Here is a 27918-nt window from a genome sequence, read left to right as displayed (position 1 = left end):
ATCTGCAGTGATGATGGTATATCAAAGTGGTATAGGAGCCAACTAAAAGAACTTTATTGGCCAAAGCTGCAACAATCTGAGCAACAAAATGCAAGTGAGGTTTCATTGTATCCAGACTATAAAATAATTTATTACTCCATGCTAGTAAAACAAATGGAGCAAAATAGGCAAATCTCAAAGGCAGATGACTTACAGTTTATGTAGCTACTCCATTCTCAAGGAGGCAAATTATAACTCATCTATCCTTAAGTGTGGGCTGTGCATTACCACTTCTATGTGCAATATTTTCATAAGTTTATAGTGAAGAACAAGCACTACCTCAGCTAGGTGATCAAGGTTAGTATCTGCTATGGATTAGATGTTGAGTATCTCCCAAAGCTCCATATGTAAAGACTTTATTCCCAGGGTGGTGGTTTTGAGAGGTGCTATAGGGACCTTTAATAGAGTGAGGCCTTCTAAGTGGGGCTTATCTTCAAGGGCATGGCCTTGAAGGGGATTGCAGGAATGCCATCTCTCTTTTTCTCTCCCCTTTAATTCAAGATGTGACCATTTGCTCCTATACATGCTCCCACTGTGATGTGGCAACACCTGCTGCCCTCACCAAAGGCCAAACCAACCCCTCCCACTATCTCTGATCTTAGACTTTAAACCTCCAAAATTGTATGCTAAATAAAACACCCTTTACTTTATAAGCAGCCTGTGTTAGGAATTTTGTTGTAGTAACACAAAACTTACCAATCAATATCAGTAGCGTTGTCATGTTGATTGTACCATTGATTCGATATGTAGAGAAGGGCACTTCAAAGACCTCTTCTTCCCCCAAACCCGTGATGATAGTCTATCATGAGAAAAAACATCAGCACATCCCAATTGAGGGACATTCTACAAAATACCTCACGACAGTCACGAAAAACAAGGAAAGCTTGAGAAACTGTCATAATCAAGAGGAGCTGGAAAAGACATGACCACTAAGTAGAATGTGCTTCCTGAGATACTGGAACAGAAAAATGACACTAGGTATAACCCAAGAAAATCTGAATGAAGTATGGACATTAGTCAATAGTAACATATTTGTACTAATGCATTAACTGTGGCATGTACCCCACTGATGTAAGATGTTAATAATAGGGGAAACTAGGTGTGAGGCATGTGGGATCTCTGTAAAGTTTATTGGCAGTACTGGGGGTTGAACTCAGGACCTTTGCTTGCTAGGCAGGTATGCTACAACTCGAGCTACTTTACCAGCCTTCCCAGTTCTTGTTTTAAGTTAAGAAAAAAGTCTTTGGAGCACTGTGCATCTTCTTAGTGGTGCATCCTTCAAAATATTTATGACAATATCATAAGCTAATGTGAGTAAAAATGACTTGAAAACTATTGGGAAAGATTCTGAAACTTTCAAACAAGATAGTTTTTTCAGTTGTGGAAGTAAAATAGGTTTATTGTAGAAAAGTCAGAAAAAAGTTTTGAGTAAAAACCATAATCTACCACCATTTTAGTTTAATTTTTAGGTTTTTTTTTTCTTTTCTCAGAACTGGAACTTACTGTTATTTTCAAGGACAGGTTTGCATTGTAGCAGTATGACAGCATGAACAGCTCAGGCTTTGTGGCAGGAGGTTGCTTTCACCTGTGCATGTCCTCTCCCAGCAGCACCTGCTTGTTTCTTCATGAGTATTCATTGACTGAGTGATTGATGCCTGCAGGGCAGTTGGGTTGATTAGGATGGATCTCTAGCCTGGACCTTGACTCAGCCTGGAATCTGCCGTGAGCCTTTAGGCAAGTCAGCCCACCTCATTAGCCTGATTGTCCTCATCTGTGAGACAGTGTGCTTGGTTTTAGCTCCAAATTAGCTATTGATAACTTACTGTATACACCAAGGGTGTCTGAGAGTGAGTGGGAAGTGATGGTGGGGAAAAATGCTAATTTACGATGATAAGGCGCTTTCTACACATTGAATAGTGTTATGAGTTACTATACATTCCTGTAAATTTTTACTTGGGAGATAACAGCTGAAATTGAGTGGGAAAGAACAGAGGTTAAGAGTCATGGGGGGTATTATTTTACTGGATTTTGAGGCAAGTTAATGACTGGATATGGGGAAGAGGTGAAAGAAGTATTAACTGGTTTTTTTTTTTACAGACCATAGTTTTAATGTAGCTATTCAACATGTGCATATATTGCTTAAATGAAGGACTCTTGCTGCTACTTAGCAGACAAGAGGCTAGGAATGGTAGTTTTGCATTGATCTCAGGAGACTTGTAAAGTTCTTTTTTTCCTCCTAATTCAGCCCTGTCTGATAATATGTACTTCTATCCAATAAGAAGATGTATTCTTTTCCAACAAGCAGGTTTGGGAATTTTGGGAAGAAATATGTAGGTGTCAAGTTTCCTGGGAGGTGCCATGATGACACTGGGACCACAAAGTCATCCCTAACACACTCAGGTCAAGAACACTGTAGAGACCCCTTGGTTCCTGAATTCAGGGCTCTGATAATAGACTTATGTTCTCTGAATTATTTTATTGTCTCTAGATGATTTCATCTGTGCAGTTCTTACCAACAAATTGAATTATGTGAATGAATGGATGAGGGCTGGGATTGGGAACATTTAAATGAGAGAAATAAATTGGATTGCCTGGAAATAAAATTTAAAGTTTTTCTCAGATGTACTCAGTGTTTCAGAGGGCTTAAGATAAGAAACTCCTGCAATTAAATAATAAAAAAGATAACCCAGTTTAAAATGGACAAAGTGTATGAGTAGACATTTCTCTAAAAAGACGAATAAATAGCCAACAAGCCCCTAGAAGGACATTTAACATCATTGACCATCTGAGAAATGCAAATCACATTACTTCGTACCCACTAGAAAGACTGTAATAAAGACAGGTGATAGCTAGTATTGGAGAGAATTTTGTACAGCAACTGGAACAGTCATTTGTAGTAGGTAGAAATGTAAGTTAGTATAGCCACTTTGGAAAATAGTGTGGCATTTCCCCAAAAAGTTGAACATAGAATTATCATTTGATCCAACAAAGAGAAATGGAAATATATTTTAAAACTTGTCCACACACATTCATAACAGCCAAATGTGGGAACAGTCCAAATGTTCATCAGCTGATGAATGGATAAACAAAGTGTGAATCCATACAGTGGGATAGATTTGACCATATAAAGGAAGGTAGGTACTGACGCAACATGGATGAACCTTGCAAACATTATGCTAAGTAAAATAATTCATTTATAAATATGTGATTCCATTTATATAAAATACCAGTGGTTGACCTGGGTGGAGTATTGAGGTGCTACGTGGTGATAGCTAAAGAGTACAGGGTTTTCTGGGAGGGCATTGAAGTGGTTCTAAAACCTACTGTAATGGTTGTACAACTCTGAATACATTAAAAACTATCAAATTGTACACTTTCAGTGGATGGATGGTATGGTATGTGAATTTTTGCCTCAATAAAGCTGTTACTGAAATTAAAAAAAAAAATCTCATTTGAACCAGTTCTAACAACTCAGTGTTGAAAGAGAGAAGACAAAGTACAAAATTCTTTGAAGAGTAGTTAACCATCCTTCGAGAGCAGGTCAGTTTAGAAAGGTTGCTGACTGTCTACTCTGTACATGGCACACTGCTAGGTGAGAATGAAAGCAAAAGCAGATTCTTTCTTTCTTTCTTTAATTAATTTATTTATTATTCATATGTGCATACAATGCTTGGGTCATTTCTCCCCCCTGCCCCCACCCTCACCCTTACCTCCCATTCTGCCTCCTCCCTCTCCCTCCCACCCCCTCGATACCCAGCAGAAACTATTTTGCCCTTATCTCTAATTTTGTTGAAGACAGAGTATAAGCAATAATAGGAAGGAACAAGGGTTGCAAAATCAGATTCTGATGGGAGTGGCTCAAGTGGTAGAAGCACTGCCTAGCAAGCATGAAGCCCTGTGTTCAAGCCCCAGTACTTCCAAAAAAAACCTCTGGTGAGGGAATTGGGATAAGAAATCACAGGTTCCTCCATGACCAGACTGTATATAGAAGGTGCCATAGCCACTGTAAGAGAGAGTGGGAGGTCTGGAAGGGTTTCTCCACCAGGCATCAAGGGGCAGTAGGTGTTCCACACCAGAGTGTTCTTCTAGATCCAGAGGTGGTTAGAGGTATAGTTGTCAGGAGGTGGGTCTGGAAAAAGGAGTTAACTTTCAAAACATCCATCTTATACTAAAGAAGAGGACACTGCATGTAAATACTGTGCTGAAGCATTGTTTGACTTTGGGAACTTTTAGTTCAAACCTAGTGATTAATGATACAGAGTTCTTGGTTAGTGTGTATTTGCCATGTGCCTGGCAACCATTCTAAGGGCCTTTCTCATGCTCCTCACCACAACTTGTTGAAGATATGCCATAATGACCCTCCTTGACAGGCGAGGAATGGGACAGCAACAGGGTCCCAAGGTTGCCCACAGGCAAGTGGCAAGGCCAGAACTCAGGTCCAGTGGCCAGGCTCTAGTCTGCTCTCCTCCACATGTTTTACAGACGGTGAGCAGCCATCTGTAAAACCATCATGCTCCTTGAATGTCTTCCATTCTCTGTTTCAGTGTGCTTTGGGTTCTTTGTTTAAATGCTTAAATGCATCTAAAATTAAAGCGGCAGTCATTTTGTTTCTTTGGTACAATTGAACGCGTTGCTGTTTCGTTTAATGAATAAGAACAATTGAGTAATGCTAATCGTTTACAGGGGTTTCTTCCTCAAACTGTTTGCATTTAATGTTCATTCAAGTTACATTCCTTTTAGATTGAGGGAACTCTTTCTGAACACTGATGATCTGGCTGTTTGCTGAGGTAGTTTCCAGGTTGCTACCTCAGAAGAGTATCTCCACTAACTGGCATTTGTTTTGCTCTGCCTAAAAATAGTTCTAGATGTAAGAAATGAAGTCATTCATCTAGTGCCTTAAATTATAGCTCAAATAGACTTCTAGCAGTTATGCCTTATGCTTGTATTATAAGTTTCCCTACTTTTAATAGCTCTCAATAAGTATTTATTGATAATGCTAACTCTATAAAATGATAGAACATCATAAAGAGGGTAGCAGGCTGGTATTTTTTGACTAACCAAAGGTTTGGGACAAAACTTAGCTCATCCTCTTACTGTTTTAGTAGAAGAGTGCACACTTTAGCTAACACCTTAAATGCAAAAGTTCTTTGGTGCTTAAACTAAATTAGAGTTGTTTTCCTTTAAAAGGGCATGAACATTGTGCTTTAGGATGCTTGGGCAGATCCATAGCACCCTAAGAACCTAAGATTTGGGCGACTAAGAACCCAGATGGCCTCCTGGCTGGGTAATTTCTCAGCACTCTGGTATGTCCTAATATTGCCAAGTAGGCTGGAAGAATTTAGAGAACAGGAAATAAGCTGCTGTGAGATAAAATGGGCAGCTGTGCATTACAGACAGGAGAGGAAATGAGAATGAATACTAGCCCAAGGAAACAACATTAGCAGTTCCACTTCATTTTTAAGCCAAGAATTATTGGAAAAACGTTGGTCTCCAATTGAGGGTGTTCCCCACCTACTCAGTTATACCAGTTAGAACTCACAATGAAGAAGTATGTGAGTGGGATCACATTTCCAATTACTGCTGCATCTCAACTGATTAAGAATTACAGGATGAAATTGAGTCTGTGGACATTTCATTTACCCAACAATGGTGCTGTTTTAATACCAAGAAATCTTTAATGTTGGAAATAATTTTAAAATATCTTTTGCCTCTACTCTTTTGTGTTTGTATCATTCAGTGACTATGCAGGCTATTTTCATGAGGAAGAGGGGTTTCATTGTTGTTAACTAAATATGCACCCATACATGGCTTAGGTGAAAGTAAAAGCAAATAATATGACTAACCTCTGTCCTCTAAAATATGACACTTTATCATCAGAGAGGCTTGTGGTAGAATGAAGATTCACCGTGTTAACCTAAAGAAATACTTTAAAAATGGACCAGTCGTGATTATCATGACTGTTTTCAGATTCCATCCTATGGTATGCATTCTGAAGTACATTAAGAATTGTGGGCTTCTATGATTAATGTTTGTCTGTAGAGACCAAATTGTAGCTACAGGCACATTTGTGGATTGTAGTGTTTAGTTCAAATCACTGTTGGATCTAACAGGAGTTTATGAAGTTGGCTTTCTTAACTGTTTGGAAATTCTAAATTTTATGACACGTTCGATGTCATTTAAAAACTTCTATTGTTGTTGGCTTGACTTTTTAAAAATCAGTAATTTAAATAGCAAATTATTAGACATTAGGTAAGTGAATCTGAATTTGTTGTCCTCTTGTCTACCCATTGAGGTCGCCTGTGTATGTTCAGAATCCTGTAATTGTGTGTGATGCACTATATTATGTATGTTTAGTAAACTGAACTCTGATGGGGCCAAAATCCCCTAATCTGTGTCCTCATCACTTAATAGCGTCTGGTTCATCATAGGCAGACAGGCAATATTTGCTGCTATTAAAATGCATTTAGATAGGGCTGGCGGAGTGGCTCAAGTGGTAACAGTACTTGATTAGCAAACGTAAGGCCCTGAGTTCAAACCCAATCCCACCAAAAATGGAAAGAAAATGTACTGGAAACAGTCTTTAATATAGCTCAAGGATATAATTTAAAGGATCACAACTTCTAATTCAATATTATCCTTCATAAAATATACTCAAAATTGTTGTTAGTATTGAAGGGTCCCACACCTCAGCAGCACAGATCTGTGTCCACAAACTGATAATTAGGGTAGATGTGTTAGCGTTGCACCTGAAAAGCCAAATTATAACAAGAAAGGAGCTTCCACCTGGGATACAATTAGGTGGGGCTGCCTGGGAAGTTTTCAGTGTACACTACACATTCTTGCATGTTGACTCCAGTGTAGTTAGCCATCAAATGAATTAGATTTAACTAGTGATTGCCAGGTCTCAAGAAAGCCCAGTTTCCCAACTTCCTTTAGTTTTTGTAGGGTTTTTAAAAAGCAGCAGTATTTTTTTTCCTCTTGAAAATTTTGAGGATTTTGTTATACATCTTACAAGTGCTGATACCACTAAGTATGGTGAACCAAGGCTAAGGCCGACTAAATCAGACCATTCTTGGTGGATGGGGGGAGGTTCTCTCCTAGCTCTCTGATGACTTGGAAGCACATTTAAACACCCCAAAATCAGATGTGTCCATTGCGTAACTTTGAGAAGTATGGGGCTGTGCATTGGTCTGAAAACAAGAAGTATGCTTTAGAAAGATAGGTGAGAAGGATCTGGGCATACTAAGGGTTCTTAACCATCAGTCATTGAGCTCACTTTCTATTTCAGAATCTGTGTAAGAACTTGGAAACCCTTTACACTGGTGTCACATGTGCACGATAGTTGCTATGAATTTATTAGGCACAGGATGCTGGGAGAAGACAGAAGACGCATGTCTTGATGAATAGCAGGAGTACTCTGCTGACCAAGGTAGTACTCGTTCATCAACATGTCAGTGGTATTCAACCTCGACTTTTAACTTCTGAGAGTGGTGAGGACGGTTGTGTCCTCCATCTCAACATCAGCCCCATAGCACAAGCATAATGAATCAGTTCATGTCAGTCATCAGAATAGGCATACTGGGAGACAGCCTCAGGGAACACTCACCAAAGTGTTAGTTTTGTGGCTCAAGTTCTCCTGGGATCAGTCCAGATTCTCCTTCTCTTAGAGATTTTGCTCAACTCCGTGAGGACTGATCTCAGGTCCCTCAGGCATGTATTTACCCAGACTCACAAACCACGTGCCAAACTTTCTATCTTTTTTAGATAAGAAATTATACTTGAGAAAGAGGAAAGTAATTTGCCTCATTCAGAATTTTCTAAGTTTAAGCACTTTTTTCTAATTTTTAAAAATGTTTTAATTTAATATGTGAATTGTGTAAAAGGAACTAAGTTCTTATAACTTATGAGCTTATAACTTCTTCATGTTTCCTCTTTCCTTCATGATTATAAATCCTAAACAGCTTACATCTTTCAGTTGTTTATTTTCCAAATTGACCGTGTATAGATGTGTAACTATTCAGAAATACAGAGGTGCAGAAAAGAGAAAATTTCACTGCTTGTAGAAAATGAAGTTAAATAAGACTCACCCTTTTTTTGTGCTGAGAAAATAATACTGTGATTCAAAAACATGACAAATTTTGTGAAAACTGTTTCCCCACAACAGAGGACTAGCAGCTCAATGATCATTACACAGCTGTGAGAGACAGGTGCTGGATTCAGGTGGGTCCTCTGTGTTTTTATAGCAGTGGGCATATTCTAACTGTATTTTATTATTTGCCCAGGTGCCTGCTGTTTTCCAGAAAGCTATGTCAAGTGTTTGTGGATCTTCGTGAGACTGTCCTATGTGGGTTCCACCTGGTCCCCTCTACTTGTTCCACATCATCCCCTAGGCTTTTGCTGTGACTGCCTGTACTCTGTTTAGTTCTGGAGTCTGAACACTTCATGGAAGTAAGGTTGACCCTCTGTTTTCTTTCCTGTGATAAATATTTTCTTGTTGTTTTCTAGGTTGTGCTGGTGAGGTGGAATGAGCCATACCAGAAATTGGCCACATGTGATGCGGATGGAGGAATATTTGTATGGATTCAGTACGAAGGCAGGTGGTCTGTGGAGCTAGTGAATGACCGAGGGGCTCAGGTGAGTGGACAGCAGACCTCTTCCAAAGAAAGACTACAACACAGAGATCAGACCATGTATGCTAGAGCTCTTTCTTGCATGAGGTAAAGGAGAAGTAAATAAAATTAGAACCTTGTCTTTCATTCAACTTCTGTATGTCACTCTGGAGAGAGAGTGTGAAATCATACTTCCTTCTCGTCAGGCAGGCTGCAACTGTGAGAACTTTCCAAGCTGTAAGCAATCTGTGAATTATTTTGTACCATTCAGTGTTGTGCTTCTGGCATATCACTTTGTTCCCTTTTAGAAGGTATTATCCCTGTGCTGTGGTCTTTATATGTCTCTCACCAAGAGCACCACATGTTTCTCACAATCTACTGGCCTTAAAAACACTCTTTTCTGTCAGGTTTCAATTAGTGCAGCTACCTGTTGTCATAGGCCTTTATTTCTGATACAATTTATCTTTGCTCTGAGGAAAACAATTACTGCAAGGACATCCTGCTGAGCTGTGTTATTTCTAGAATGGCTTCATGGGTTGTTCTGGCTTGTGGTGCAGTTCCTCCTCAGATGGGAGGATGGACTGCTTTGGCATTTGCCCTCTCACATGTTTAAGGTCACGTCAGAGCAGGCAGTTCTTATCCTGTGGATTTGGCAAAACTGTGACTTCAGAATGAGTCCTTCAGAGGTCATCTATTGATGAAGTGTTTCTTGTACTGTTTTGACTCTGCCACTCTCCCAGTAGCATTTCCCTGTGATTGCCTTTCTATACTTTTCTAAAGGTTTGGATTCTCATCCTTTCCTTTGCCACCTGTTGCTTAAATAAATTATGAGCTTCTCAAGTCTGAAAGACACAGACCATTCAAGTGACATAAAATAACAAGGCATGAAGATACTGTCCTCATTGAATATTAGCAGGCTAAGAGTCTCTGTAAGATATCATCACAGAAGACCACCTACCTCTCTGGGAAAACAGAATGTTCTTTTTTTGTGAGTTTATTTAGTAGAATAAATATAACAACATTAACTGCTTCTGATAAAACCATATCAATTTTACCATGCCTCCTTGGAGTGGGAAAAGGAAGACATAATACCTGTCCTATGATAAGAGAGCTGCAAATGTGGCAGTCTCCATGACCATGAGAAATTAATATCACTTTGATGAGGGATATTGCGGTCAAGAGCATGAGCTCTGGCTTCAGACACCATAGATCAACAGTCTCACTCCAGGACTTCTGAATAGGAGATAGTTCTGTGTGCCTAGTTCCTCATCTGTAATACAGGGACTGGAATGGTCCTTGCCTCCAAGGATCACTGTGAGGATTAAACAAGAGTCTGTACATGAAAAGTACTTGTATTACTGTTTGCATGTAACAGCTGTCTTTGCATGTGACCATACCTTCAGTATTTTGCAGAACTGCTGCCTCCTAGCCTCTAGCACAGAGCTCACCTGCCTTAGAACAGTAGCTATATGTTATTCCCAAAGACAAGTTAAAGTCAGCAACTGTTTTTTGGTTTCTGTGAAGTGGAGACTTCTCTGAGGTTGACCACAGAATATAGCTAAAGTGCCATATTCTTCATCTAGGACATTATTCCCTAGAAAGGCCCAGTGATGGGCTGGGTGCATTGACCCAAGCCTGTAATCCTAGCTACTTGGGAAGTAGAGATAGAGAGGATCATGGTTTGAGGCCAACCTGGGCAAAACAGTTCATGAGACCCCATCTTAACCAATGTCTAGTTATGTTAGTGCACTCCTGTCATCCCAGCTACACAGAGAAGCACAGGAGGATCATAGTCCAGGCTGACCCAGCATAAAGTAAGACCCCTCATCAAAAATAACACACAAGTGGTAAATCACTGCCTAGCACAAGTGCAAGTCCCTGAGCTCAAGTCCAAATACCATGGCAGGAGGTACTGGGACTTGTCTTCAGAGTTAGGATGTCAAGGGTACTTTAAATCATTACTAAGAAGAAAAGAAAATTAGGAAACATGCCAGCTAAGGGTGTGGCTTTTTCATGTGTTATTTCTCTCAATGTCTATAGGAACTTTATTCTGAAATGTTGTTATTCTTAGTTGATATAAGAAAAATCCAGGTCAAGGATGTTCGGTAACTTACCCAAGTAGGTTCATTGGGAGTAAAGCAAGAACTCAAACTCCACTTTGAGTCTACAACATTCCATTACACCATTCCCAGATTAAAACTATATTCTCTTTTGGCAGAAATCCATGTATTCATAGTATACCCCAAAATTCCCAGTCTTTATTAATCATTTGAAAGGCCCACCCCCACCTACAAAGCAGCACCACCATTACATGGTTTTCTCTTGACAGCAGCCTGTCTGAGTAGGGGGCCCCTGTCATCTCCATGTAGCACCTGTGTGATCAAAACCACCTGTCGAATCCTTCCATATTTCTGTACAGAGTTTTGAGGAGTTAAACATGTCAGAAACAAGAAACGTAAGATGAAGTCAGCCTTACAGGTAAATGAGCTTATGCAGAGCACAGAACATCTGGCTGCATCCAGAGCTTCACAGATGCCTGTGGCTCCGAAGTGTCACTAAAGTAATCACTGTGTCTTGTGACCTTATTCCAATGTTTATGTAATTTTGCTGTTTGGAACTGATTCTTCAAACCTTGGAACCCGTTGAGCAGCTGTCATCATTAAACACTGGCATTCTGGGTAGGTTTGTTTGCTTTAAATTGTGTTGGAGTCAGATCTTATGTGAGTGAAAAAGACAGCACACACAGGTGATGGCAAGTCACTACTCAAGGCAGTGGTGGCAGTTTTACCTAGAGAAGTTTCTGGTTGCAAGAGCACTTCTGTGACTTACAGGAGGACCATCTTTGAAGCCAGCTCAGAGACAAATGTCTCTTGTGAAAAAGAATGACAAGGTGTTCCTTGCCTTAGAGCATGCCTTTCATTGTCATAATGTAACCAAACATTTGGCAAAAGCCAAGTGAAGCTTTAACACTTTCTTTTTCAGGGTATGATTATAAACTGATTATTTCAAATGAATCTAGAACAGTATGTGCATTACTGTACACTGTCAATCACTGAGAATGGTTCAGTACCAGGCACACACACTCTGAGACAGTCTCATGAAAACCTGCCTTAGCTTACTCAGGCTACTGCCCAGCTTCAATTAATCCACAACTAAGAACTCTCCTTAGTAAAGCAAGAGCATTGCAACCTTCTCTACTTGAAAAACAACCCAAAGAAGTAGAATTTTTGCTGGCTTTTTCCAGCATTTTATACTTGACTTTTGAGGTTTTTTTTAGTGTGCGTGTGTGTGTGTGTGTGTGTGTGTTTGCTTGCAGTTCTGGAAGTTGAATCCGGGTCCTACTGCATGCTAGACAAGCATTCTACCCCTGAACTACATCCCCAGTCCTAGATTTTTTGAGATAGGGTCTCTCTATGAAACCAATACTGGCCTTGAACTTACTGTGTAGTCCAGGTTGACCTCAAACTGACAACCCTCCTGCTCTTGCCTCAGAATGCTGGGATAAAAGACATGTACCACACCTGTCCAAATGTCATTTTATTGTGATTCTTATTGCTCCATGTTGACCTAATAAACCAAATTGGCTCATGTGAGCATCCTACATGACTTTTTTGTGAGATTGCTGCTGGCTTTTATTTCTTTGGGGGAATAAGACTCCCAAAGCACAGGAAATAAAAGCAGAAATAGACAAATAGAATTACATCAAACTAAAAAGCCTCATAACAAAGGAAGCAATTGACAGAGTAAGAGTCAACCTACAGAATGGGAGGAAACATTTGCAAATCTGCATTTGACAGGATTGGTCATAAGGAAGTTAATAGCAAAAAGCCCACATGATCCAATTAAAAACTGGGTAATAGACCTAAAAAGATGTTTCTCAAAACAAAATATACAAATCACCAACAAGTATATGAAAAAATGTTCAGCCTCACTAATCATCAGGAAAATGCAAATTTAAACCACAGTGAGATACCACCTTGTAAAGGTAACAAGTGCTAGTGGGGATGTGGAGAAAAGGGAATCCTTGCACAATGTTGGTGGGACTGTACATTAGTTCAGCTATTATAAAATCAGTATAGAAGTTCCTCAAACAATTAAAAATAGAACTCACATATGATCTGCAAGCCCATTATTAATGAATAGGTAAAGAAAATATGCAATATATATATGTACACACACAACACAAACATACACACATACAGAATAAAATACTAATCAAACTTTAAACAGATGAAATCCTCTCATTTACAACAACTTGAATGGACCTGAAAGTGAAATAAACCTGGCACAGAAAATACAAGTGCCACATGATGTCACTTATATATGGATTGTGAGAAAGTTGATCTCATGGAAATTGAAAGCAGAATCGTGATCACTAAAGGCCAGAGAGAGTAGGAGTGGGAAAGAGGAGAACGGTTGGTCAGTGGTACTAAGTTATGCTTGCTTAGATAGGAACAAGAAGTTTTAGAGTGTGGTTGTACTACAGAGTAGCTGTAGATAGCGATTATGTACTCCATATTTCAAAAAGAAGTGGAAGAAGGGATTCTTTAATGTTTTCATTACAAAGAAATAATAAATGTTTAAGGAGATAAATTTGGGGGTTGCCATTATCTCCAAGAACTTTCTTTTTAATGGCTGTATTTTTTAGCCTTCTATTAAGAAGATATGTTTCCTTTTAATACAAATCTTTTCTAGGATACATAGTTAAAATTCATGTCAGTAATAGCATTATCTTTACCCAAATGAAATACCTTTTCAGTTTTATTACAGAATATGAGTTGTCTCTAAAGGAATGTTGTTTTAAATTCTTAAGAAAAACTAAGTAATGAATTTATTGGAACATGATACGAATGAAGCTGAGGCTCTGAGTTTACCTGAGCAATACTTACTTCCATAACCTCAGAGCAGCTGTTCAAGACCTGTCTCACTAATCAGTGTCATTGTCATAAGAGACATTGCTGATCACTCAGCAGAATCCTTAGCCCCAGCTGAGAAAGCAGTCAAAAGTTATGTCCTCTGCTGTATGTTCATTTATTTTCTTATTGCTTGAAATGTGGTATTTCTAGTAATGTCACAAGTTTTTTAGAAAGCTGAAAATTATATAAGCAATAGTGAAGATTATAAATAGGAATTTTGTGGGAAAAGATTAAAAAAGAAACAAAAGGTAGTACAAACTAAAAAATTAAGGTGGTAGAAGTAGAACCAAATACAACACTAATGTAAGTGTACAAAATTCACCAATCAAAAAATATAGCTTGACAGAGTTTATTTTTTGTTTATTTATTTATTTATTTTTTATGGTACTGGGGATTGAACTCAGGGCCTTGTGCTTATTAGGCAGGCCCTTTACCAATTGAGCTACTCCCCCAGCCTACAGATTATATTTTTTAAAACCTGGATATATGCTTTGAAGAGCCATATTTAAAACTTATGGCTTATCATGCTGACGTAGCTACATTAGTATTTAAAAAACAGCTTAAAGAATGTATTGTCTATAAAGACCAGATAATAATAAAAACTGGGATTTCTCAAGATATTTTAATATGTATGCTTTTATGAATAATATACCATCAGAATATTTAAAGGAAATTGATGGAACTGAAAGGAAGACTGATATATCCATTGATATACTCTGAATTCAAACAACAACCAGAAAGATACAGAAGACCTGAGCAGTACAGTTAACAAACTTGGCCTTGTGTGCCTGCATGATTCTCAGTCTACCAATTAAAGAACATACATTTTTTTCCTCAAATGCACAGCACTGAACAATCATTGTGTTCTTGGTAAGATTCTGCAAACCTTTTCTTTACAGAAAGGGGTAAATAGTGAATATTTTAAATGTATTTATGTAAACATTATGTCACAAGAGAAAACAATTTTTTAAAAAATTGATGAAATTAAAATTGTATGAACATTAAAACTTTAATATCCTATACTTTCAGAAAATAACAAAATATTAATCTACTGATTTCTTTCTTCAGGCATTTAAAACCATTCTTAGCTTGCAGGATATACAAAAACGGACAACTGGACAGATTTGATCCACAGACCATCGTTTGACAACCCCTAATTTGGTGAATAAATAAAACCTCAGCAAATTTGTAGGCATAAGTCAGAACAGAAGTTTTTAATACAGTGCAACTGGGTTAGAAGTTAATAACAAAAATATAAATTTAAGAAATCCCTACATATTTAAATTTATTTAATGTATGGTTAAATAGTACTTGGGTTAAAGAATAAATTTATGAACATTTGTAAAATCCTAGCTCTGAATAATAATAAAACATATCAAAATTTGTAAGGTATGGTTAAAATGATAATGTGAGATAAACGTATAACCTTACTTTTTTTTTTTTTTTTTTGCAATGTTAAGGATTAAACATAGAGTCTCATCCATGCTAGACAAGTGCTGTACCACTGAGCTATACCTCTAGCCTAACCTTAATTATTTATATAGAAGTTCTCTATTATCCATAGGTATATAAAAGTAATATAATGGAAAATCCATGGAAGCAATTTACCACAGTAGATTAAAGGAGAAAAAAATTGTGGTCATTTGAATAGATGCAATAAATGCATTTGTTAAACTCAGAACCCAAGTATAAGTAATGTTTTCCAGTTAGATTTCTTTTCCTTCATTTTGATAAAGGGGATATTGTTAGCAAGACTGCAAGGGAACAAGAAACTGAAAGCTTTACTATTTTGGTAAGTGACCAACAGGCATTGATGGACAATCTGCTACTAATCATAAATGGTAGGCTGCATAAACAGTGGTTAAAAGCAAGGATCCTGGAGCCAGACATCCCTGGGATCATTGACTCTGCCCTTTGCCTGCCATGTGACTAAGTGTCTCATTTGTCTTTGGAGATGGGGTGATAATACTCACGGGTTGTTGTTATATGGCTTAATGAATTAGTTTACACAAAACATGTACAGTAGTGTTGGCACACAGTATACACTATATTACATTTCAGTTTTTATTATAGCTTTTCAAATGTCTTTTATATTGTTGTCTTTACGCCATCTTGATTATCAAAAGGCTAACTTAATTACTACATCTAGGCTTTGAAATGCTATCCCTTTCAGGTTACAAAATAAACCCTTCTCTGTGTGTCTCTCAAAGGTGAGTGATTTCACATGGAGCCACGATGGAACTCAAGCACTCATTTCATATCGAGATGGGTTTGTGCTGGTCGGTTCCGTCAGTGGACAAAGACACTGGTCATCTGAGATCAACTTGGAAAGTCAAATCACATGCGGCATATGGACTCCTGATGACCAACAGGTAATGGCTCTGGCATGTGAGAGTGTGATTTACTTACTGTGGTGACTGAGAAGGATGAAGGGGACAGGAGAGAGGGAGCTGCAAAAGCCTCTTAAAGAATCACAAAGAAAAGGAGCAATATAACTGTCCAGATACAAATTAAAACAAAAAGTTATATGAAACAGATAGGAGAAATTATATTTGCCACCAATGTGGTAAAAAAATGAGTTAACATCTTAATTATATAAAATTTCATAGAAATTAGTTTTAAAATCACATAAATAGCAAATTGATAAATAAATAATAGAAATACATAAGTCATTTACAAAATAGAAAGTTCAACTAATTAATAACCATATGGGAGAAAAATATACATTCTCGGGGCAAAATTAAAATTAGCACAATGAGGGTGTATCTTTCACTAATTAGTAAAAACAATAAAATAATATTATGATTTTGCTAAATATTGACAAGAGTATGAACAAATGAGCATTCTCATTGATTGCTGGTAATAATGTGTGTCAGACTTTTGGGGAACAATTTATCAAAATACATCAAAAGGCTTACAAATTATCCTCCACTTTTGTAATACATTTTGAATCTAGTCTAAAAAAAACAAAAGTGGAAAAAATAAGCTACAATTTTAAAGCATTATATATAATAATAAAAACTGGTCAGCATCCTTCTTGACTAAAAATAAGAGAGTGATTATATAAACTAATTTAACCACTTAAAATGAGTATAAAATAGCTCAATAAATTATAGATTGTAGTTATGAAAATCATATAATCTGAAAGAGCTTTTAGGACGTTAAGAAAAAAAATCTGGTTATGAAATGGTATGTGTGATATGTTTACACATAATAAAGCAATCAAAAGAAACTATCCATCCAGCAGAAAGCGCTGGAAGAAAACAAGTCAAAGTGCCACAGGTGGTATGGCAGTGATAGAGCTCCTGCCTCGCAAGCACGAGGCCCTGAGTTCAAAGCCAACCTAGTACCACCCAAAAAAGAAAGAAAACCCTGTCAATTTCAAATTTATAAACCTAATTTCAAAATTTTCTTAATTGTACTTGTTTGATTTAATGATCAATTAATACATAATAGCTCCATAAATTATATATTGATAATTAATTTTTAAAATATAAGTATTGACTAGTTAAAACCTTTGTAAATATAAAACTTGTGTTTTCCAGTATGGTAGAATCCATAAAATGCCAGATTTTTATCAGAGATTTAAGTTTAATACTGGTAAAGCAAGCAGTGTAGACTGAAACTGTGACTTTCATGCTGTATTTTATTTTGTGCTTGGCAGTACTGGGTTTTGAAGCCAGGGCCTAGTACTTGGTAGACAGGTGCTTTACCACTTGAGCCACACCCCAGCCCCCTTTGCTTTAGCTGTTTTTCAAAGAGGATCTTGGGTTTATGCCGACCCCAGTCTGGGCTGCAGTTCTCCTATTTACACTTCCCACAGAGTTGGGATGGCAGGTTTATACCACCATGCCCAGTTTATTTTGATTGAGATAGGATCTCATGAATTTTTTGTCCTGGCTGGCTTCAAATTGTGATCCTCCCAATTTCTGCCTCCTAAGTAGCTGGGATTACAAGTAGGAGCTACTGTGCCCAACTCATAGCATGTGCTTAATTTCATCTCTTCCTATAGCTGATTTATTCAAATGATGTGTCTTACTTCAGGCTAAAGTTTGTCTTCTGTTAAACTGCAAGAAGGAAATGTAATTCTACTGGATTTTATACGGTGGGTGAGGACTCTGCATAGTCTGCTAGGGCTGCCACAATAGAAAACCACAGAATTGGTGACTACACTGACAGAAATTTATTTCTCAAGCTGTGTGTACAAGACCAAGATGTCTCAGCAGGTTTGGTTTCTCTTGAGGCTCCTCTGCTTGGCTTATAGATGTCCACCTTCTATAAGCTTAGAGATGTCCATGTGTTCTCACATGGAGTTTTCTCTTCCTCTTAGAAGGACACCAGCCCTGTTGGATTAGACTCCCACTCAAAATGGCCTCATCTAACTTTAATTACCTCTTTACAGACTCCATATCCAAATAGTCACTAAGGGTATCAAACAAATTTAATCCATTTGCTGAAAAAAATCAGGATATTTATTTGGGGAGGCATATAATTCCATTTATGACATACTGATAAAAATATTTGGCTCATGCCTATAATCCTCCCTACTCAGAAGGTGGAGATCAAGAGGATCGTGGTTTGAAGCCAGCGCGGGCAAATAGTTCATGAGACTCTGTCTTGAAAAATGCATCATAAAAAAGAACTGTTGGAGTGGCTCAGGGTGTAGGCCCTGAGTTCAAGCACCAGTACTGCAAAAGAAAAAACAGGATGGTATACATAAAAGTGAGAAATAAATAAACATAAACATAATGGGAAAAAATATATGTGGGTCCTACTTTGATCCAGAGTAATGTGGCAGAGCAACTTTTGCCAGTCTTAGAAGGCCCTGACATCACAGCTTGGCAGGTATGAACGAGCATGCTTTGTTTCCTCTCATTCTCCAGAATGGGAGAAGACCATGATACTTGATTTATGAAGGTGCTTTGAGACACAGGCATGGAAGACTGTCCTTTCAGCAGGTTTTGATGTTGGCTGACTTCCTAGCACTGGGGAATGCTTCTCAGAGCTTGAGAGTCATCTCTATTTAAAGAAGCAGAAATGGTGACAGTCCTCCAGCAACACAATAGGCATGACTGTGGCTCTCCTTGGAGGACAGTGACCAGCTTGTCTATCTGTGCCCTCGAAGCCTCATGTTAATGTCATCTTTTCTGGACACTGCTCTTGCTCATTATCAGTCATACCTCTCAGCCAAATCTCTTGCTTCTTCCCTTTCCTCCCACCTCCCAAGGGCTGTCATCTTGCAGACATGCCCTCCTAGGTTGTTTCTAGGCTCCAAGCTTTGGGTCTCTTCCTTTTTGCCCTGTCCTGTTGGTGAGCTTTTCTACTACCAGCTCCTGCTGACCCATCACAGACTCCTTGATCCTGCCTGTTCTTGTACCTATCTCGTTCTTTACACAGTATCACTGTGCCTGCAGATGAACTCAGCCTAGACATTGCTCACCTCTAATGTGGTCGAAATTTGCCTTGTTCTGCATCCTGCTCCTACTCCCCTTTCCCCTCTTAGCCTCCTCCTCTGCTCCTGCTAATCGTGCACTCCCACCTGGGAATTTCCCTTGGTTTTCCCTTTTCTTTATCTCTACCCTTCTTCCTGGTTATCAAGACCTATCAATTCTATTTCCTTAATATTTTATATCAGAGAATTTTTTTTACATTTAAAAGTTAAAGATAGTTGGGTTAAAACTAGACTATATGAAGGTATTTAAGGTTTTGCAGCTCATAGTTCTCATGAAATACAAGTATATTCACTTTTTATAGTAGATGAATATATATAGTTGAACTGAGTTTTTGTAAGCATGGTTACATTTTAAATAATAACCTATGGGAATCTCCCTAGTTAAAGCATATGCTGTAAAAATTGCCCTTATTTAGAAGGTATTTGTTAGGTATCTTCACCTAATACATCTTTTTGTTAGCAATGTCCAGACTTCAGTTTTCTATGAATATCGGTAATATTTGTTTAAAAATTGTAAAACTATTTTTAAAAGGAAAGGATCTTAAATTTATTTTTAAAGGATTTTTAAATTTAAAAGGATCTTATACAGTCTTAAAAAGTGAATTGAATTCAAATAAAGTAGAAAGGGTCTGGATTGGTAAGTATTAGAAAGTTACCAGGATAAGACTTAAGTTTTCAGGTCTTCACACACTCAGATATAAGTGGGTAGCATTTACTTCTGCCACAATGCTGGTGGGTGGTTTGTTTTATGCTTTTTAACCTAGAAACGGAAGATTTTTTTTTTGGCTTGTCTCATCTGCTGGAAGGAGGCTTTCCACAAAATGTGATCTGATGTATGTATATGTGCTCCTGAGTCTGCTGTGTTTGTACTGCAACTGTGCACCACTGTTGATGGCACATGGGGAAAGCAACAAAAAGCCACTGAAAGTGTGATATGCCTCTGTGCCATCTGTGACATGCAGTACATTATTGGACTGGACTGGAATTAGGACTTGAATACTTGGTGTTACAGGATCACTAACATACATGTCAGTGCAGAATTTTTAAATGAAATAATTAGTTTAAATAATTTTTAAAACAATTTTTGTGGTATTAGGGTTTGAACTTAGACCCTTGAGCTTGCTAGGCATGCATTCTACCACTTGAACCATGCCCCCAATATTTTGCTTTAGTTTTGTGTTTTTTTGCACTTTATCTTTCATTAGCATAAATTAACTGTGCAAAGAGGTTTTATTGTGATATTTCCATACATGGGTATAATGTACTTTGATTACATTTCACCCCCTTATTATTCTTTCTTAACAATCCTCCTATGTAACAGTTTTTAGTGAATTTCATTATGCTATTTTCATGCCTATTTATAATGTAATCATATCATATTTGCTCCTCATCATCCTCTCTATTCTCCTCCCCCCCAAAAAAAAAGTCATTTCATATTGTTTTTTTAGGTCTAGACACCACATGAGTCAAAAAATACAATATTTTATCTTTCTGAGCTTGGCTTATCTCACTAAACATGATGATCTCCAGTTCTATCCATTTTCTGCAAACAACATAATTTCATTTTTCTCTGTTTTTGTTCAGGTAGTACTGGGGTATGAACTCAGGGCTTCACACTTGCTAAGGGGGCACTCTACCACTTGAGCCACACCTCTAGCTCTTTTTGCTCTGGTTATTTTTGAAATGAGGTCTTGCTTTTTGCCCTGGCTGGCCTGGACTGCAATCCTCCTATTTCTGCTTCTCGCAGTAGCTGGGATAAGAGGCACATACCACCATGCCTGGCTTTTTCTGTTCATCAGGATATCACAGATTTTTTTTTTTCCCAAGCTGACCTCAACCACTGTCCTCCCAGTCTTTGCCACCTGAGTAGCTAGGATTATAGGCATGAGCCACCTGATTTAATACTCCCAACGTGTTCTTGTACAACACTTTCTTTATCCATTCATCCCTTGATAGACACCTAGGCTGAATCCATAGTTTAGTTATTGTGAATACTGCTGCAATAGACATGGGCGTGCAGGTGCTTCTCTTGGATGTGGACTTAGACTCTTTTGGACATATGCCAAGAGTTGTCTTGTAGCATCATGTAGTAGTGCTATTTTCAGTTTTTTGAGGGACTTCCGTAAAACTACAGTGGCTGTACTTACTTATATCCACCGCCAGTGTATGAAGGCTCCTGTTTCTCAGCATCCTCAGCAACCCCTGTTGATTTCTTGGGAGCCATTCTGATTGAGGTGAGATGGAGTTTCAGTGGTGCTGATTTCCAGTTCCTTTGTGGCTAAGAGTGCTGAACAGTTCTTCATGCTTTCACTGGCTGTTTGTACTTTGTCTTTTGAGAAGTCTCTTCAACTCGTTTACTCATTTATGAGTTGGATTTGGTTTTTTTGCTGTTTAATATTTTGAGCTCTTTACATATTCCAGGTATTAATTTTGAAAGATTTACTCCCATTCTGTGAGTTCTTCTTCTTTATTGTCATATTCATTTCCTTTAATATGCAGAAGCTTTCTAATTTTTGTGCAATCCCATTTGTCAAAACTTGACAGTAATGGGGCCTGACCTCAGGACCTCTCTCTTTCTAAGCAAGCCTTGCACCACTTGAGCCATGCCCCCAACTTTATTTTTCAGGTAGGTCTTGTATTTTTGCCTGAGGCCAGCTTCAGACTACAGTTCTCCTACCTATGGCTTTCCATATAGCTGGGATCACAGGTATGTACACCAAGCTTGTCTTGTTGGTTAAGATGGGGTCTTGCTAACTTCTTGCCCAGGCTGGCCTCTTTACCATGTTTTTCCCAATCTCTACCTCCCAAGTAGCTGGGAGAAATTGCGTGATTCCCTGGGTGCTCAGACTTCTCAGCCTTCCTTGACAGTAGCAGAAAGTCAAACAGCTCTTGGAGGTCGAGCACTGTGCCAGCCAAGAGCGTGGTGTATTTCTGTAGTAATCCTCAGTCAATGAGTCTTGCTCTCATCAGGGAAGGCAGGGTCACTGACCACCTAACCTTTCATTGCCTGAACTCCCAGCTGCTTAAACTTTTCAGCTGGTCCACATCAGACACTTTCCTTTCCCATGAACGCCTGTTGTGGAAGTCACCTTCCCGGACACTATGACCCAGTGTTACAAGACTCTGAATCGTGATCGTTTCTTGTTTTCAAGTTCCCCAAGTGGCTCATTCCTCAAAACAATGGGGTCTTTCTCAAGATAGCACCTCTTTATATCTCTCTGAGCTACAGGAGTGAAAAATTCTGTCTTGTCTAATGCTAGCCTGTCACATAGTGAGAGTCAGTGTCCCACCCAATCCCCACACTGGGTTTAAGGCTTATGGGAGGTGTGGGCTTACCCCCACAGATATGTCTGCCAGTCTGTCGTGAGGGTCAGATTTCCCCAGTATAACCCCAAAAAAGTTAGATTTGACCAAAAAAAAAGAAAGAAAAGTAAGAGTCACAATTCATTATTTTCAGAGAATTCTTGCTCGCCATAAGAAAATACTTCCCTTGCTGGCCCTTGAGGGCTGGCTGTCCGCCATAGTGCCCTCACCTTCCCTGAAGCCGGCAGGCTGTGAATCCTACAGTACAGACTTCAGTTTCCCTGGAAAAGACTCCTAAGTCAGTGTACTCAACCCAACAAGAAAAGAGCATGGTAGTTTTTCTCACATAGCCTCTTGTATTGCGTATTTTCTGTTAAAAGTATATATATACAAAAGGTCAGTGAAGCGTGCCTATGCTGAAGGACCGGTGGGATGAACTGCTAGCTCAAGGCTTATAGGAGCACAGCTTGGAAATGAGATTCAGTCCAAAGCAATGCCAAGAGTGATTCTCTTCCCTCACTCCACATGACTTTGTAGTAGTGTGTGTACAGCAAAAGGGAAGCTTGTCTTTATTTTAAGCTCTGAACGGAACTTATATAGGAATTGTTCTTGCCAAAATAGGCAGGGAGTACATGAATCATCACAGTAAAGGAAAAGAGTAGAAACCACTCAGGAAAGAAGTTGGTAGGTGGACTCCTGCCCTTCTTGGCTATCTTTCTATTATGGTGGGGTTTTTTCCTAGTTACTTCTTTTTGTGTGCATTCTGTTGATTTTGTTAAACTTATTGTGGGAAAAATATATTTCTTTAGCAGAAGCAGGCACAGCTACTATATTTGTACTTTTCTTTCATTTTTATTTGTCAGTCTTGTTTTGGTTACTGACAGAGGCAATTAAGATGTTTGGAAATCCAAAGCTGGGTGTGGTTGTACACACCTGTAATCCCAGCACTCAGGAGACTGAGGCAAGAGGATCACCAATTTGAGTTGGCCAGACTCTGTCTCAAAAGAAAAAAGGTATTTAGGAATCTAGTTGCTCTTTATTCTCTCTGGACTCAGATCATCACTGAATCACTAACTAAGGAGCCATTATAGTTGAATTATAAAATATGTTGCAAAAATCCTTCTTGAAATTTACATTAAACAAATTATGCTAAGAATAAGAGATTGGAGAGAATTATTCATATACATTAGTTCTTATCACGTACACCTTCTTAAAACTGGCTTCTTGTGAATTTGCATCTTGGGTTTTCTTTATGTACCTTTATTACTACCACAACTTGACAACGGCCTTGGTTCTGACTCACAGATCTTATTTGAAAGCCAATGTTTTTACTGGTCAGATAGCTGGACTGCAGAAATCAGTCTTCCTGGCATTCCAAGTGAATTCTATGGAGTCATAGCTGTCCTTTCATTTCTGTCCACAGTAGCCCAGTCAGCATTTGCTGTCCTTGAAATTGAGGATATCCTGTGCCACACTGAGGGGAGATGAGATGTGTGCTGCTTTACAGTACTTGTCCACTACTGGGACAAAGACTTTCCTCGTCAACAGTCTGGCCGGGCACCCCTGAGCCCTTTTCTCAACCGTGCCTAACCTTGACCTATAAAAACTGCAGGATCTCATCACACATAGTTTTATACATGCTCCTTACCTCCCCCCCCATCCTATGCTAAGACTTGAACAAACACTGTCATTATTTCTAATAACTCATGGCTGTGTCCCTAGGATGATGACACCAGCCTCTTAAGTTCCTGCCTGGGAAAACTTAAGGCTGTCAAGAGAACTGACTCTCCTGGCCTCCACCCAAAGATAGGGCCCATCTCCAGGTTTCTGTGAGAGGGCAGGGGCCTAATGGTGATAAGCAGACTCAGAAGACCTAATCACATTAACAAATCCCTGTCCTATTTTTGTTTATTTGTACTCTGCTCAAGCCCCCAACATGCTCCCTCCTTCTTCATTTTCCCTTTAAAGCCCAAGGAGAAATGGAGTTCAGGTCACTCTACACTCTCATCCTGGCCACAGTAGTTATTATCAATTAAAACTTATCCATCCTGCTTTAATTTATGTCAGGCTTGGTTTGTTCTTGGCCACAGTTACAGAACTGTGGGCTCTTCTCCTGTCACTGTGAATCCAAACTGCCATGGCAGTACAGCCCTACAAGTCCCTTCCACCAGCCCTTCTGTGAGGAAGTTTATTAGTAGCCATAGGAAGAATCATTTTCATCTTTATTAAGAACATATTAAGATATATCTTGAAACAGGAAACAATTTGAGAGAGTATATTATACAGCTTTCATTGCTGATAGAGGAGCCTGGCACTCAGGGAGGCAGAATGAGCACTGTTATCATAACTAGCCCACAGGAAAGCAACACCCCCTGCTGAGTGCTTTGCACAGGAATGGATGCTTCCCCAACAGGCCTACCCTGTGCACACCAAACACTGGATGGATTCAAGCATCACTTGTCATCTGCCCTGCATCTTCTTTCTGGGCCTCTTGGTGATTGGCTAGCTTGGACATTTGTGCCTTACTTCAAAGACCTGGTACAGAGCTACATTCCAGAAACATTTTTTTCTTCTTCATTCAAAGTATATTTAAACATATTTTTTAATAAATAGTGCATTCACACTGTGTAAAACTAAATGTTCTAAAGGACATGTGATTAAAAAAAAGTCCCCTTTCTCTATCCCCAAACCAACCAGTTCTGTTGCCCAGATGAACCTGTTGTATGCTTATGGACATGTTCTCGTTAGATGCATTTTTTAATAGTTCTTTGGTCAAACTACTCCCCTTCTCCCCACAAATCATTATGTGGGTGTGTTTTACAAGGGTAACTAAATTTTAAAATGGAGGATGAAGATTTGTGGGAAAATATTCTAGTAATAAAAATTACTTAAGATTAAATTTGAGGCCTGAGGCAGATAGAATATTTCCTATGAAATATTGAATAATCTCTTGTCTTTGTGGGTTAGTTTACAAGTGGTCTTTTTTGTAGCAAAGAGATAAGATGACTTTCAGAATTATATATTTAGCCATAAGGTACAAATTTAGAAGTTATTATTCCAGTCAACTGTGAAATTACATTTTATGTCTCTTAAAAAAACAGTAAATATTCTGCTAAATGAGCAGTTATATTATTTATAGTTCCAGGTTTCAATAACTATTTCTTTAGTTTCAAAATATTCAGCCCTGGCCTTGAAGCTTCTGTAAAGGCCACTGTTCTGAAATCCATCAGGGATACCATTGAGAAAATAGTTTTATTTCATAGCATCTCAGAGCACCGGGCTCCTTCTGAAGAATGGGGGCATGTCCTGGCTATACTTTCATTTCTGTCCTCAGCAGCCCATTCAGATGTCTACCACCAGCAGTGCTGATGTTTCCAAGAGGAACTTGTCATCAGTTTTTCTCTGTTCCCCCAGCTTTAAGTCATAAAGCAAATGGGAAAAGTCACTACCTTCAGGGATTAGTTCCAATGCTGGAAAACATACTCCATTACAAAAGCGTGAACATTCATTAAAGCATGTATTTTTAAGTGAAATTTCTCAATGTGGTTTTATTCAAGCATTTAAATGAATATTGTTTCCAAAGATAGAGGTACTGGTGACATGCTGCCGCTTCCAAAACATAGATCTTTTGAATAATTGCATGTCCTCTCCCCATTCCACTTTGATTTGTGGCTTGGATCATTTTAAAACACTGGTAATAATTGTGTTTATTTAAAAATCATTGCATCTGGAGCTCCCACCCCCTGCATTTGGGAGGGGGTGCTTTTTTCTCCCTTTCTGTTTCTCCCTGCTTTACTAAATAAACCTTTGCTGAGCTTCAAAAAATAGTAATTGCATCTGTTTGTTTTAAATGTACTGAACTGAGGAAGAGATTGTGTATAGATACCATAATTATGTTGTATTAAAAATTGCCTTGCAGTGTATGTTCAAGGTTGGAAAGTGAATTAAACACAAAAAGATAGCATCGAACTAGAATGGCCCAATCCACAGGTCTGCACTAATTTATGTGCTCTTGGTGTATACTTCATAGAAGGAGTGTCATACCTGCCTTACCCTGAAGCATGCAAGCCACCAGAAGAAACAGCAGGACAGAAATTTACATGGTTCATCATTGAAAATATTGAGGACCATTTGGGAGGGTGAGGAGGCAGGTACGGTGGTTTGAACTCAGGGCCTCCTGCTTGCTAGGCAGGTGTTCTTCTATTTGAGTCACTCCACCAGTCCTTGAGGGGCAATTTTATAGGGGGATTTAAGCATTGATTTCTGGTTTAAGGAAGAAAAGAAAAGAAATTTACCCTTTGTAGGAAAACGGGTACAAATGAAAGATTTGGGGTAGAAATTTGTTAATAGTTACTGATCATCCACCTGTGATGGCACTGTGAGACAACCTAGGAATGCAGACCTGCCCTCTAGAAATTTGAGGGAAGCTGGCTCATACCTGTAATCATAGATACTTAGTAGGCAGGAGGATTGCAATTTGCGGCCAGCCTGGGCAAAAAAGTCTGTTAGACCCCATCTTAACCAGTAAAAAACTGGTTGTGGTGGCTCTCACTGTCACCCAAGCTATGTGGGAAACGTAAATAAAAGGATCAGTGCCCATGCTAACCTGGGCATAATGTGAGACCCTATTCAAAAAATAACTAAAGCAAAAAGAGCTGGGGGTATGACTCAAATGGTAGAACGCCTGCCTGGCAAGCGCAAGGCTGAGTTTAAACCCCACTACCAAAAAAAAAAGGAAAGAAAGAAAAATAAAAAACAGCAGCTTGAGAGAGGCAGACACTGAAAACCAGTGCAAAGCTGAGAGTGCTTTGGGGGCCATGATTAGAATGAGATTAATTCTGTGTGGTGGGTCCCCACATAAGATGTCTGAGCACCTGTTATGCATCAGACTGTGTGCTGGACATTAGAGATAGAACATAAGCCACAGTCTTTACTGGAAGGGACTTGGTTTGCATGTGTTTGCTCAGAAAGACACAAGCATGTGTTCTATGTTGGACAGGTTAAGCTGGAAGGGCCTTTGACACATTCAGGGGGAGATAGCTGGTAGGCAGTTGAATATGTGATCCTGGGGCCCAGGGAGAGACTTGACAGGAAGTTGGCTATGAATGGGGTCCGTGAGACTGTAGATGTGATTGTGTTCTTTGAGTGAGGAAAAAAAAGAAGAGGCTAGGACTAGCCACAAGGAATAAGAAGGGGAGGAGCCTGGAAGGCGAGGCTGTGCCTGGAAAGGAGCTCCCAGCACCAGCTTGTCTCAAGCACACTTGTTATTTGGCCGGGATTTGAGAGGAGATGCAGCAGAGACTGGTGCCTTTGACGTGTGTGTGTTCATTATGAGACTGTCTGTCTTGTTCTTCTGAAGTCCTTTGCTTGCATGAGCTTTATCTCATTGGAAGTGATTAGGCATGAAAAGAACTTATAATGGAGATTTTTTTAAAGTCAATTTTCTTGTTGTATCAGTGTTCCTCAATTATCTGTGACATATTTGTTTCAAAACAGAGTTGCTTCCTCCATCATTGCTGACAACCATATTGCAAATGCTTCTTTCCTCTTTCCTCTTGTCTCAATGGTGAATTGTTTTCCTGAGGGAGCTGTGACTGGA

General features: G+C 38.9%; 1 protein-coding gene across 7 annotated transcripts in view; it reads left to right on the top strand.

The window, feature by feature from the left end:
• The window catches only part of Tulp4 (TUB like protein 4), a 203516-nt gene that overhangs the window by 125715 nt on the left and 49883 nt on the right, over positions 1 to 27918 (top strand). For 6 of the 7 annotated variants that reach the window (XM_074071412.1, XM_074071385.1, XM_074071402.1 and 3 more), the window contains 2 exons: positions 8545 to 8673; positions 15775 to 15936. In XM_074071412.1, coding sequence (XP_073927513.1) covers positions 8545 to 8673; positions 15775 to 15936 — 291 coding nt within the window. Of the gene's footprint in view, positions 1 to 7327; positions 7469 to 8544; positions 8674 to 15774; positions 15937 to 27918 lie in introns of all 7 variants that reach the window. The other variant, XM_074071420.1, reaches the window with a different exon arrangement.

The sequence above is a fragment of the Castor canadensis genome, chromosome 1, assembly GCF_047511655.1.
Source record: "Castor canadensis chromosome 1, mCasCan1.hap1v2, whole genome shotgun sequence".
Lineage (NCBI taxonomy): Eukaryota > Metazoa > Chordata > Mammalia > Rodentia > Castoridae > Castor > Castor canadensis.
This window is presented reverse-complemented; position numbering and strand designations above follow the sequence as displayed.